General features: G+C 44.5%; 1 protein-coding gene across 2 annotated transcripts in view; it reads right to left on the reverse strand.

Annotated features, from left to right (window-relative positions):
* Positions 1-8,847: 8,847 nt before the first annotated feature.
* The window catches only part of pde9ac (phosphodiesterase 9ac), an 18,560-nt gene continuing 14,837 nt past the window's right edge, over positions 8,848-12,570 (reverse strand). The window contains exons 19-20 of one of the 2 annotated variants that reach the window (XM_030337275.1): positions 11,618-11,700; positions 8,848-10,743 (exon numbers count right to left, since the gene is read on the reverse strand). In XM_030337275.1, coding sequence (XP_030193135.1) covers positions 11,650-11,700 — 51 coding nt within the window. In that variant the 3' untranslated portion in view covers positions 8,848-10,743; positions 11,618-11,649. The remainder of the gene's footprint in view (positions 10,744-11,617; positions 11,701-12,570) is intronic. The other variant, XM_030337276.1, reaches the window with a different exon arrangement.

A 12,570-nucleotide genomic window follows, 5' to 3' on the forward strand; every position in this document is an offset into this window, starting at 1 on the left:
AACTCTTAAAGCCGTACCAACCTCAAAACTCTGCCCATCCCCCTAAGGGCTCATCCGGGTGTCCCAACAAGTTGCTCCCACCCTCACACATAGCAGGCCAATGACAAAGGTGTAGGTAAACAACGGAGTCAAATAAGATTTTACTTTGCATGATAAGAAACAAATGTTGATTCCTCTTCACTTATCTATGCACCAAAGATATTGCTTAACAAATCGACCTGGTTGTGGATGTTTTCTTTCTTCAATAAAAAAAAGGATGTTGTTTGTCAAATAATATAACTTGAATGGGGAACCAGTCGTTTCCCTGTACAAATCTTAAAAATAGTTATTTGCCGCCTTTCAATTCCCTCTATTGTCAATACTTGGAGTTGGTAGCATCCACTTGTTGTATAATAATAAAATATAAAAATAAAACTAGTAACCAAAACGAAATACAATTGTATTACTCAATGTGGATTTCAGTGGAATCTCAACTGTTAATTATGTGAGCACGTGTGCGTGTGTATGTGTGTGTGCGTGTGTGTGCATGCGTGGGACGGGGCTTGGGAGGCTGAATGTGCCTGTGCACGCACAACCACACACCCTTCTCAGTAAAAAAGAAAAGAAAAAAAGAAAAGGTGTAATGCACCAAACGACTTGAGAAGATCTGTTATCTCAATTGGCTGTCAGGGTGCTTCCTGGGTGGGCCCCGGGGCCCCGGGTGTCGGTAAGCCCGGACCCCGACCGCACTAGAGCACCACCACCACCACCACCACCACCACCAGGACGCCGATACCGGGCTGGCCGGGCTGCCGCTCCACTGGAGGGGAAAGCAAACACAGAGCATATAAAAGCAAGAGCAAATACTGTCAGCTGCGGCCCAACAAACTGTGGCGCCCCAGGAACTTGGTAGATTAAGGGGAGCGGGGAAAAGGTCAGGCAAACACGTCTCCTTTGTGATCACGGGGGCTCCTTCTCCCCTTGGAAACGCTCCCCGGGCCGGTTCTACGTCTCACTCTGTCCCCGGGGACTGGCGGGGACGTGGAGGGATGTTGGCTGGCTGTTTTTGGCGGACGTATCTCCACGCTGGAGGGGGCGGGGGGGGGGGGGGGGGGGGGGGGGGGGGGGGGGGGGGGGGGGGGGGTTCGTTGCTGTCGGTTTGGCGGTAAACATGACGCATCTCACTGGAGATTGCTGTTTTTGTGATCTGGTCATGCCGTGATATGACACAAATAACTTTGTCTCCCCGAAACCCCCCTGACATTGGTCGACGTGCTGCGTTCAGAAGGAGCGCCGTTTGCATTCTTTCTGTTCTGTTTTTACTTCAAATATTGTAATTTTCTTTGGTAATTACTCCGTCCTGTGTTGCGTCAAACTCTTTGTTTGCCTGTGACTGTTTGTTTTCATTTGCCCCGCTCTACAAATGTTTTAATAAGGGCCCCCAGACCGAGCAGCGGTCCAAAGTGCAGGCTGGACGGGCTGCGGTCACCTGAGGATGTTGGCCTGAGCTTGGCCCAGAGAGCAGCAGAATGCTGGAGCTAAGCCCCGAGCCGCAGTGTATAGAGGAGTGGTCATGATTAACCTGCAATTTAGTCCCCCTACATCCAGTAATTAGGCACAGAAAGACTATTGTGTTGCTATGGAGGGGGCGATGACAATAGAGCCTTCGTTTGCTGGTCTTTTATAGAGCCGAGGACCAGAAAAGCGAATGAATTGGTTACATTTACATGAAGATAGTTGAAGTCTGAAAATGGGAAGAAATCCCTAGCATATGAGTTTCTTCTTCTTCTCCCTATTCCCAACAGTGGCTCTGTTAGCCTTTCTTTCAATTAGCACAATTATTATGCCTATTGCACCAGATCTGGCACTTCGAAGTTGTTGTCATTCCAGAAGCAGACACTGACCCACTGACCCTACAGTCTAGCCAGGCCAGTTTGTGGTGGACTCACAGAGTATTTGCTCTTGCACCAGTCTGCTGCAGAGATTCCCTAATCTAAACATCTCTGTTCAAAACCCCTTCTTTGAATGACTATTCATATTCACACATCAGGGGAAATCAAAAGGCTAAATATTTACTTCATGTCAGTGCGAGAGGAGGGTTTGGGCCCTAGATCTTAATATTTAAAACACTGCAAAAGTAGGAAAATAAGTAAAAAAGTAATAAATCTACAGCAATGTACCGCAAATCTAAACAGCAGTTATAATAATACCATAGTAAAAATTGCATAGTTTTAATTGTAGTTTTTGATTGCTCAAACCAAAGTGACAATATTTTCTCTGTCACCTGATCACCACCGAATGCCGCCAGCACCCCCTCATAACCCCACAAATTCTTCCTGGTATGTTCCCCCATACCAAGCATAATCCATAATCACTTTTTAAGCCTCATAAAGAAACAGGCCAAGTATACTCAAGTATCTCTGTAGATTCGCAACAAGAAAAACATTCAGGGAAGAGAAGCTGGAGAGACAGGGGTGCTACATAGCTCCATGACCAAACTCTCCTCAAGACTCATGTGAAAACTGTGTGTGTGTGTGTGTGTGTGTGTGTGTGTGTGTGTGTGTGTGTGTGTGTGTGTGTGTGTGTGTTTGTGTGTGTGTGTGTGTGTGTGTGTGTGTGTGTGTGTGTGTGTGTGTGTGTGTGTGTGTGTGTGTGTGTGTGTGTGTGTGTGTGTGTGTGTGTGTGTGTGTGTGTGTGTGTGTTTGGCTTCCATGTGTATTTGCACAAGTAGTCTGGGAGATGAAATCAAGCTGCTCTGGGGTCTACTGATGATATTTTCATGTCTTCTGTCTTCTTTCACACACACACACACACACACACACACACACACACACACACACACACACACACACACACACACACACACACACACACACACACACACACACACACACACACACACACACGTGTGTGCATGCCTGCCTGTATGTGAGTTTGTGTGTGAAGGAGGTGTGTTTGGGGGGGGGCAGCAGGCAGTCACATATATAGTGAGCTCCCACTGTGGGCTGGCTGCGGCGGGGGGGGGGGGGGGGGGGGGGGTATCCACTTACACATGTGGGGCTCCGAGGCCGTGGAGAGGAACCCTTCTGGAGCGCAGGCCCAGACGGAGGAGCTGGCTGGAGGGGGGGTGAGGAGGGGGGAGTAGGAGTAGTAGAGAGCATACTTGAGGGGAGAGGAGAGGGGGGAGCAGGGAGGGGGGGAGGAGTAGAGAGCATACTGGAGGGGAGAGGAGAGGGGGGAGCAGGGAGGGGGGGAGGAGTAGAGAGCAGGCTGGGGGGGAGAGGAGAGGGGGGAGAAGGGGGAGGAGGAGGAGTAGAGAGCAGGCTGGGGGGGAGAGGAGAGGGGGGAGAAGGGGGAGGAGGAGGAGTAGAGAGCAGGCTAGGGGGGGGGGGAGAGAGGGGAGGAAGCGGGAGATGGGGGAGGAGTAGAGAGCAAATGAGAGAAGGGTTGAGGAGAGAAAAGGAGGAATAGATAGACTGGAAGAGGAATAGAAGAGATGAGACCGAAGAAGAGAGTTGGGCGGGGGAGAGAAAAGAGAAGAGAGGAGAAGATAAAAAAACTCAAGCTGATTGGCCACCACCGACTGGTTTGCATTCTGCGAGCATAAAAAGAATTGTATGACTTACGCCGTTAACAGAAACATCCTGTTTCCTCAGACATGCGCCACCACCACACGTGGAGAGTGGCGTCCAGATGTCAGTGTTTCATCGGCTAGGCAGCGCAACGGAAAAGCCGAGTAAATAAATGGGTTAACCCTCGCCTCCCCGACACCCCCCCATCCTCCATCTGTGCGTCTCCCTGTCCCAATGGCCATAAATCAATAGGCTGCGCTAGTGCAAAGGCTCGGAAATTCCCACCTGAGACAAGGGGGAGACACACAGACACAGAGGTAGAGGTAGAGAGCAGAGAGAAAGAAGGAGACAGAAAGTAGGAGAAAAAAAATGATCAAAAGGAGCCGTTTGAATGGTTGAAAATAAACAAACATGTTTGAGCGTTGAGAAAGGAGCATTAAATCACTCAGGAATCAGCAGGAATCTTTCCTGGCAAAGCACCAGTTTTCTTTTTTTTTGCTCCAGATGAAAGGCAATCCAACCTTAAACACAGGCGTAGGAACTTATCTCCCTCGGTCGGTCGGGGTCAAAGCTGTTAGCATCTAATAGCTAAGGCGGGGCTTCCTCTTTCGCCTCTCAGTGGAGATAAACATATACAAGGAGACGGAGTCTTGCCTCGGAAGACTATCAGGTTTCACATGGGGTGTAGCATGAGTTTTCCTATTGGATAGGCTCATGTGCATCTATTCATGCAACAGTCTGGGAACAAGCACGTACACATATGGAGAAGACATATGGGGGGCGGGGGGGAGACAACTGTTGACTGGAAACATCTCCCATGGTAGTAGGAGACAGTGCAGACAACAGCAGCAGGGCTGCCAAGACCTGAGACACTCTTTCAGGTGCGGATGACTAAAGAAATCAGAGTAATGGAATATGTTGACCAGAAAACCTCTGTGCTGGGGAAAATGCCCCCAATTCAATGGAAGAATTGCAGCGGGGAGGGGGGGGTAGTGCAATTATAATTACTGTTTAGGAATTCAAACTAATGATGAAAGTGCAGGATATTTGTCTACACATTCTTAGTGTCTGAAAAACACAATGATTGAGTTTATATGAGTATACTACGTGATTTGTTATTTATTTGGAATAACTTTTCATACAGTTCTCACTCATCGATGAGAAAGGTATGGGGTCCTAAAACAAGCAAGACTGCACTTTCATTTGTGCTGCTGCAGTTACAACATGAATGCACTTAAAGCTTTTGTTATCACAGCAGTTGGTTCTATTTGCCTTGCTGTTATTTCTTGGTCCTTTGCTGAAACTGTCCCTCTTTGTTGACTGGTTCTTCTGAGTGCGCCTTCCAGTGTGTTAGCGTACGTGTGCATCTTCCAGTTCTGACAGTTATCCAACAGTTGTTTAGACAGCGACACACACAGACAGTCCCATGGCATAATCATTACCTTCACAGGACAGCCTTCCCTTTTTAAGGGAACGGATAGCCATTGAGTGAAATAGAAAAACCCACATTTTCATACTACCCGCAATAGCCCCTGATCAATCATCCGACTTCCTTTAAAAAAAAGGATATTTTGTGGAGAAACGTAATGTTTATGATGCTTTAATGGTCCTCAAGAATCTTGAACTGTCCTGAGACGGCTCAATAGTTGAACAACTACTCCACATGCTGCCTCCACCTGATCATAGAGGAAATCACCGGCCCTATTTACATCATTACTGCTGTTGTTTCCACGCGAGCACAGCCCCACATGTCTCCTTCTGCCCGGTTCCTTTCTCTCGCCGGCTTGGCCGCGAGCTTGCAGATAAGAGTCAGGCTTGTAATTGCCACGCGGCAACCAAGCGTGGCTGAGCAGGCCGCTGATGTACTGCCAACACACAATCAAGATGCCTGATCCAGATTAGCTCACAGTAAACAAACTCCTTCTCCTCTGCCTCTCCATGTCTCGGTAGACCCCTTGGCCTTCCTTCATGGAGATGTTTATCCCATCTCTCCCATAGCCTACCCTGGACTCCTCCTTCAACACCGTGGATGAGTGAATTTCCCATGGCCACTAGAGAGTCAGTGTGATACATTTGCATTCATGTGCACGCTTTGCGCTCTATTGCTTACTATAAGGAAAGAGTTTTGTGTGGTTGACAGGTTATGCAATTAAGAACAAGAAGAAGCTACCCTTGCAGCTGTTCTGTATCTAGATTCAGTGTCGGTGAAGTTGTAGTTCTTTTTTATTGACATACATGAGTCACCCTTTCTTAATCTATTAAATCGATTTGCCAGGAAAGTACCCAGCCCCATTCCTAAAAAACAGGAGTAATAAAAAGCTATTTTAGGACATCTTTAAATGCTAAATGAGTGGAAACAGTGATCCAGTGGTGACATTTGGTTTTAATGTAAGTGCAGTCAAACAACATTTTAGACTAAATGAACTAACAAAGCCACATGACAACTCAAGCTACAATGCAAATGGGGTTGTACAAATCCTGTGTTTTTACAGTTAGTGATAAAAAGGAGAGAAAAGCAATGTGTCAAAGCTTTACTGTCTCTATCTGGCTACACATGGGGAAAAAAGCGTTCTATGTCCGATTGTCCGTCCTGTGTTCTTTCCATGCCTTGAATTAGTTGTGCCTGATTCCAATCAGCCTGCTCCCCTGACTTCATCTTGCTCCTCTTAAACAATACAACACCATAAAAAAAATACTCCATGTGCCACATTATTTTCAATGCCAAAGCGACCTCTGTTACAAACTAAAACGGAATGCTTGAGAACCGATGAGGAAATTAGATGACAAAAGATCTGGATAGAAGAGCTCTTTTTGCGGTCATATATTACAATGGTTGAGAACTTCTACATAGTCGAGACCAAAATAGAAGAAAGTCCAGAAGAGGAACATCAACAGCCCCTCACTAGGACCCCAGGATCCCCTGGTTGTGTTATGGATAGGCTAGAATAACAGGCTATGATAACACCCGTCTCCCTCACAATGTGTGTCACCAGAATATAGTGTTCCCTCATGCTGGGGGTTAGCCGGCATGAGGGAAGTGCTAACACCATGGTTACCATACTGGGCCAGGCTGGCGCGTTGACAAAGGCTTCTTTAAGGGGAGTCACCTCTATGTGGACGTGTTTTGGACATTGAGTTACATTGACTTTGTGGTGCTCCTTTAAACCAGTGTGGGGGAGCTGAACCACCCTGTGAACTAAACTGGAGACCCTCCTGGTCTGTACGTTCAATGAACGTGACACGGAAAGAGAAGTCGACTCTTATAATTCTGGATTCACGAATGATTCATGATTCACGAATGATTACGTTTCCTGATTGGGATTGAGTCCAGCACATATTATGATCTGTTCGATGAAACCTGTTAACCTTGGAGTTGTTGCTCGTCCTCACATCCAAATATGTCAGCTTGTTAAATTAATCCGCAAAACCCTAGCTATAAGATCAAATAAAAAAATCGTGGAACTGGAACCAAGGAGCAGGCTATTCATGAAGATTTAATGTTTCTCATAATTAAGTCTTTCTGTGTGGGTTTCTCCTGTCACATGAAAAAAGTGAAAGGCCTTTTTTCAAAGTTTCCCAATCTGTACAATCTAGTCTGACATTTCTGTCTAATTTGCTGTCTGACCAAATGTAAAGCCAGAGTTTATATTAACGGAGCACTAATATTGTAACAGCTAGCACAAATAGCGACATATTAATGTGTAGAACCCTACTAAACATAAAATAAATATTCTTATAACAGCTGGCTGCGCTGGATGAGTGAATGTAGCAAATAAGAATGACATATTCTTCCATTAGTTGTGCAGTTGAAGGAGGGTTGCATAGAGGACCCATTTGGTTATTAAAGGTATCTGTTCACGTCACGATTTTATTTAAATATAAAAGAGGCCAATGATCATAATGTACTGCAATAACAAATACCTATGTATTTGTACAATCACACACCAACCCCTGCACACACACACACACACACACACACACACACACACACACACACACACACACACACACACACACACACACACACACACACACACACACACACACACACACACACACACACACACCTTTACCCTTTGATTTGTGCAGATAAAGAGTTAGATCCAGAAATAAATTGCAGAGTGCATGAGAGGAGGAAGAGAACAAACAGAAGAAGTGGTCCTTATGTTGTCGCTGCCTTTGGGAGCAACAGAAATGCCAGGCCCCACCCACCAAGTGGAAGATTGTCAGTGTGGAGAATATTCAAGAAAACACCTTTGACAACTTCAATTGTACGCTTCTGTGTTTTATACTTTGGGGTTTGGAGCAAACTTAGACCAATCTAACTTAGGCGTCGTTTTCCCTAGCCCGTGGATAAAACACACCAGGCTGTCAGTACCTTCAAGGGAAAGTCTGTCCTTTAAGGGAACGGATAGCAATTCCCACACACACACACACACACACACACACACACACACACTCACACTCACTCACACACACACACACACACACACACACACACACACACACACACACACACACACACACACACACACACACACACACACACACACACACACACCACAAGTCCATCAAGCACACACCACTTGTAGACACAACATACCATAAATACAGTGTCGGGTGTTGAGCTGATACGTAGTGGGTAACTGTGTAAAATGCATGCTGTTATCTTTCATTTTTTTTTGATTTAACATTCCTCCTGCCCTCTATCTCCTTCTGGGCCCCCACCTGATAAGCTGTGACACAACATCGGCCCCCAGTAGAACAGCTTGAGTGGTCTCAGGTTACCTCTGCTGGGGCTTTCACCCACCCGACAATAAGCACGCTGGATCGCGACTTGTATGAAGCCTAAAGAGCAGCTATGTTAAATGGCTGCATCGTACACCCCGGCATTAACACACAAGTCCTTTCACATGTCTTTTGTGAGTTGGTACAATTATAGGCACGTCCCCTAGAACGTTATTACTGGGTATTTGTTTAAACAGATGCCCAGTAAAACGGTCTTTCATTGCAAATCCCCAAGACACAGGGTTGTCTTTTTGATGTTCAAACCAAAGCATTACTGTGGATAAATGAACTGCAATACCTCCACCCCAATCCCCCAAGGTGACAATAATAACATATAAAAGGAGACAGGTTTATTTGTTTTTGTCAACTAAAGTCAGGTTATAAAAAACTGCTTCCGATGGATAGAAAAACAAGTGAGAACAGATCATGTTTTGTGCAGAAAACAGGAGTGGTTCACCAAAAGAGATCAATACTTAAATATAGGAGCATGGGATTGTTATTGGTAGTCATAGTGTTTTGGTCATTGTATATTAATTAATCGTGAAATGATTTGTTACTATGGGATATTATTTTCTTTGAAACTACCACAGCGCTTCTCATGCAAGACGTGGCAAAACCAAGTTTTCATTAGCCCAGGTTACGATACTTTTATAATTATTTATGATTTAACATTACTAAAACTCTCTTTGTTTTTCACAACATGGCAAGAGATCCCATGATGCATTGTAATGCACAAGCCCTACTCCCTATTTGGCTGTAAAGATAATAATAAAGCTACTATTTATGTCTTGTCTCTGGACACCCATGGTGTTATTTATTGCTGAAATTATCTCACAAGAGTTGTGTTGGTGGTAAAAAATACATTTTAATTATGAGTATGTGGTAAAAAAAAGAAAGAAAGAAAGCAGCAAGTGAAAGAATTATTACTACAGTGAGTGGAGAACTGGCAGCAATAAAGCAACCAATAAAATCAAACGTTCTTTCACCTGCGGGGGAAACCACCCACGTACACCATGTGCTCAGAGACACTCTTTAGAGAGGGAAAGAAAAGCAGTTAGGTGGGGCTGAGTTAAATGATAGTTGTACCTCGGTAACACACAACTAAGGCTATAAATAAAATAAAAACATGTTTCAACAAGTTGTATTGCTGGTAAAATGGTGTGCTACAATGTTCTTTATGAAGCAGAGGAATTCAGTCCTAAACATCAGGTATAACAATTATGCACAATACAGAGCATACACAATATAGAGTACATTCAATTATAAAACAGATGCAGCAGGGAGGTAGTGAGACTCAGGTAGCATTGGTATGCGTATTGTTCTTGTTCACGGTAAATAAAATTGTATTTGAATTGTTAAAACAAAAGCAACAAAATAGACAGACCTCAAGTGTTTTAGCGCTACAAAAACAGTGGTAAATAAATAATGATTTGAATTGGTCTGTGCAGACACATTTTAGGAACTAGTTCAGTTACTAAAAACATGTCGACCCAATGTTACATTATTGTTTTTTTGAATTTCAAGCAGTAAACAGACCTAAGGAGTCAAATTTCCTGATTCAATTTTCATACTTGATAGTCTTGCAATGTCGGTTTAACATGGAGAAGCCTTTCCCCCCTAAAATAAAACCAAACTAAAGAGCTAACAAACAAAAATACAAACTTTGATTATGGTAAAGCTAACTAGTTAAAATGGTGTTGTTTTAAAGCAAAGGCACTTCTTTTTTGTACGTTTATAAGTATAGCAGACGCCTTCGAGTATGACACAAATGAACATGGTGTATAATGATTGATTGGAAAGATGTTAAAGCTTGCTTGCTGTAGGCCTATATTTGAATACAACACATCACACAATAACATTGAATGCAACAAAACCTGGTGTAATCGAATGTGAAGTGGCTTGTATGTGCCGGAATTTGTACCCACATATACTCATTAACATCTCTTATTGCTGCCGTCTGGAACCAATTTCAGAAAATTTGGTAGATAAAATTGTGCGAGAAAAAAATAAAGGCTGTTCACCAAGATATTGTGCACAGCTCTATATGTTATTATTTATTTTGAAACAAATATATAACTTGAATAAGTCCTCAACCGATGCTATTATTCCTCTTGCCAGCAGGTGACTCTAACCGTTTGACAGGAATGTAATTCTACAGAAATAAAACAACAAGTACACACACGTGTACCCACAATGTATTCAAAGAGGGGTCACCGGGTTTCGCTCAGGGCTAACCATCAGTGTAAAAAGTAAAAGTCAAAGGTCAAGACAGGTCTTCTTGGTTCAGAAGTGCAGCCGAGCCGTCTGTCTTTCCTCCTCCTCCTCCTCCTCCTCCTCCTCCTCCTCCTCCTCCTCCCCTGGCCTCCATGTGTTGGCCCTGCGGTGCGCTACGAGCTCCTCAGACCTATTTGGTTTTGAATCGGATCACAAGGGAAGATCCCTGAGAACAACAAGTGGCACCTTTCCATTAGGCAGACTAGGACAAAATGGCTGCCATGATGCCATCGCATTTGCTTCGGGTGAAACATTTGAAAAATAAAGAACTCACTCAATTCACAAGACGGAATTGAGTGTACCACACACTGTACTGCAATAATCAAAGCATGCTTGACTTTCAAAATGTAAATGTGAATTTATTCCACCACAGTACGAATTGAAAATGGGACGCAGACCGATCGTGGTGTTTGAGGCCTAAGCATGTCTCAGTTTTACGTCTTCCACCCCTGAACTTTTACTGGAGCAATATCAAAACAAATTAACAAAGTGCCAAGAACTGGAATTTTTACCTCATGAAAAACATTACATGCTCAATTGCAGTCAAATAACATGAGCAGAACGAAAAAAAAAAAAAAATCTTGTGAAATAACCCAAGAATTTGTTTAGATAAAAATCCAGTAGAAATGTGCAGCTTTAACACCACTTTGTATTCGCCGAAGCAACGCCACAGTGCTGAGAACTATAAACGTATGTCTTTGGATCAATTTGCGTGCATTAAGGGTTCTCTCCTTTGATATACTGTACCATTATATGTTATATATAACTGGTACATCGTTACGTTAAGTGCAGAGACAAAGTGATGAAAGTGCTGTTCATTCCTAGTGGTCTGGGAAGTTTGGAGCTAGGAGCTGACTAGAGGGGAGAGAAAGCTTCTCTGGAGACTCTACGGAGAGGGAGAGAGAGAGAGGGAGAAAGAGGGGGAGAGGAGTGAACCGGGACTAGCTCTAATGCACAGGAGCGGAGGAGGAGATGATTTTTTCCATTTTTTTTGTTTTACTTACACAGTTACCACTGCACTCACTCAGAGCAGAGCTTACTTCTTCTTGCCGCCTAATGACATATTTTCAGTTTTTTTCTTCTGTGCCTCATTGAACAAAAGACAAACCTTTATGTTAGCAAGGGGTTGTAGGAGTGTGTACCGATGTGTTTTTTTTTGCGTGTATGTGCGTGCGTGTGTGTCTGTCTGTGTGTGTGTTGCCGATGTGTGTGTGTGTGTGTATGTGTGTGTTTTAATGCCACCCCCCCTATCTAACAAAAGCAGCATGGTTGATTATTTGTACAGCATGCCCGTGTCCGGCTGTTGGTTAAAACACGAGCGCTGAACTCCACGGACGGACGGCCAGACAGACAGACCCTGAGACCAAGGCTCCATGTCCGTGACAAGCTCTGACAGAGCCCAGCGTCCGCGAGACGAGCGTCAGGGGAGTTCCGATATCCACGGCAAACTGGGATTTCCACATCGCCCGGTTTTCAAATTTCGCGCCGGCCTTTCACTGACCCTCTGCGCTGAACAATCACGTTGGATATCGATATTGGGTTTGCGAAAATAAAACAGCGAATGCATGATTTTATCGATGAATAAACATACCACATATTGCCAGTCAGCTCAAAAGATAACGAAAAAAGAGGAAGTAACGCAAATAGTAATAGTATTAATAATTGCGTTTGAAAAACAGGACCTAATTAGCTTGAGCTTGCATCAGGCGCGCTCACCCTGGCCATGAGCTGCCATTGGCGCTGGTGCAGCTCAGCCTAGCACTGTAGCCGGTGCCCCCGCTTATCAGGGACATGGGCCGGACGGTCCAACAGACAAGACACAGACAAACAGGCAGACAGACAGACAGACAGGCAGACAGGCAGACAGAGAGACAAACAGGCAGACACCCTGACAAACCATACAGAGATAGAGAGACCGACAGACAGACCAACAATACAGACAGAGACAGACAGACTG

The sequence above is a fragment of the Gadus morhua genome, chromosome 16 (genome assembly GCF_902167405.1).
Source record: "Gadus morhua chromosome 16, gadMor3.0, whole genome shotgun sequence".
NCBI classification, from domain to species: domain Eukaryota; kingdom Metazoa; phylum Chordata; class Actinopteri; order Gadiformes; family Gadidae; genus Gadus; species Gadus morhua.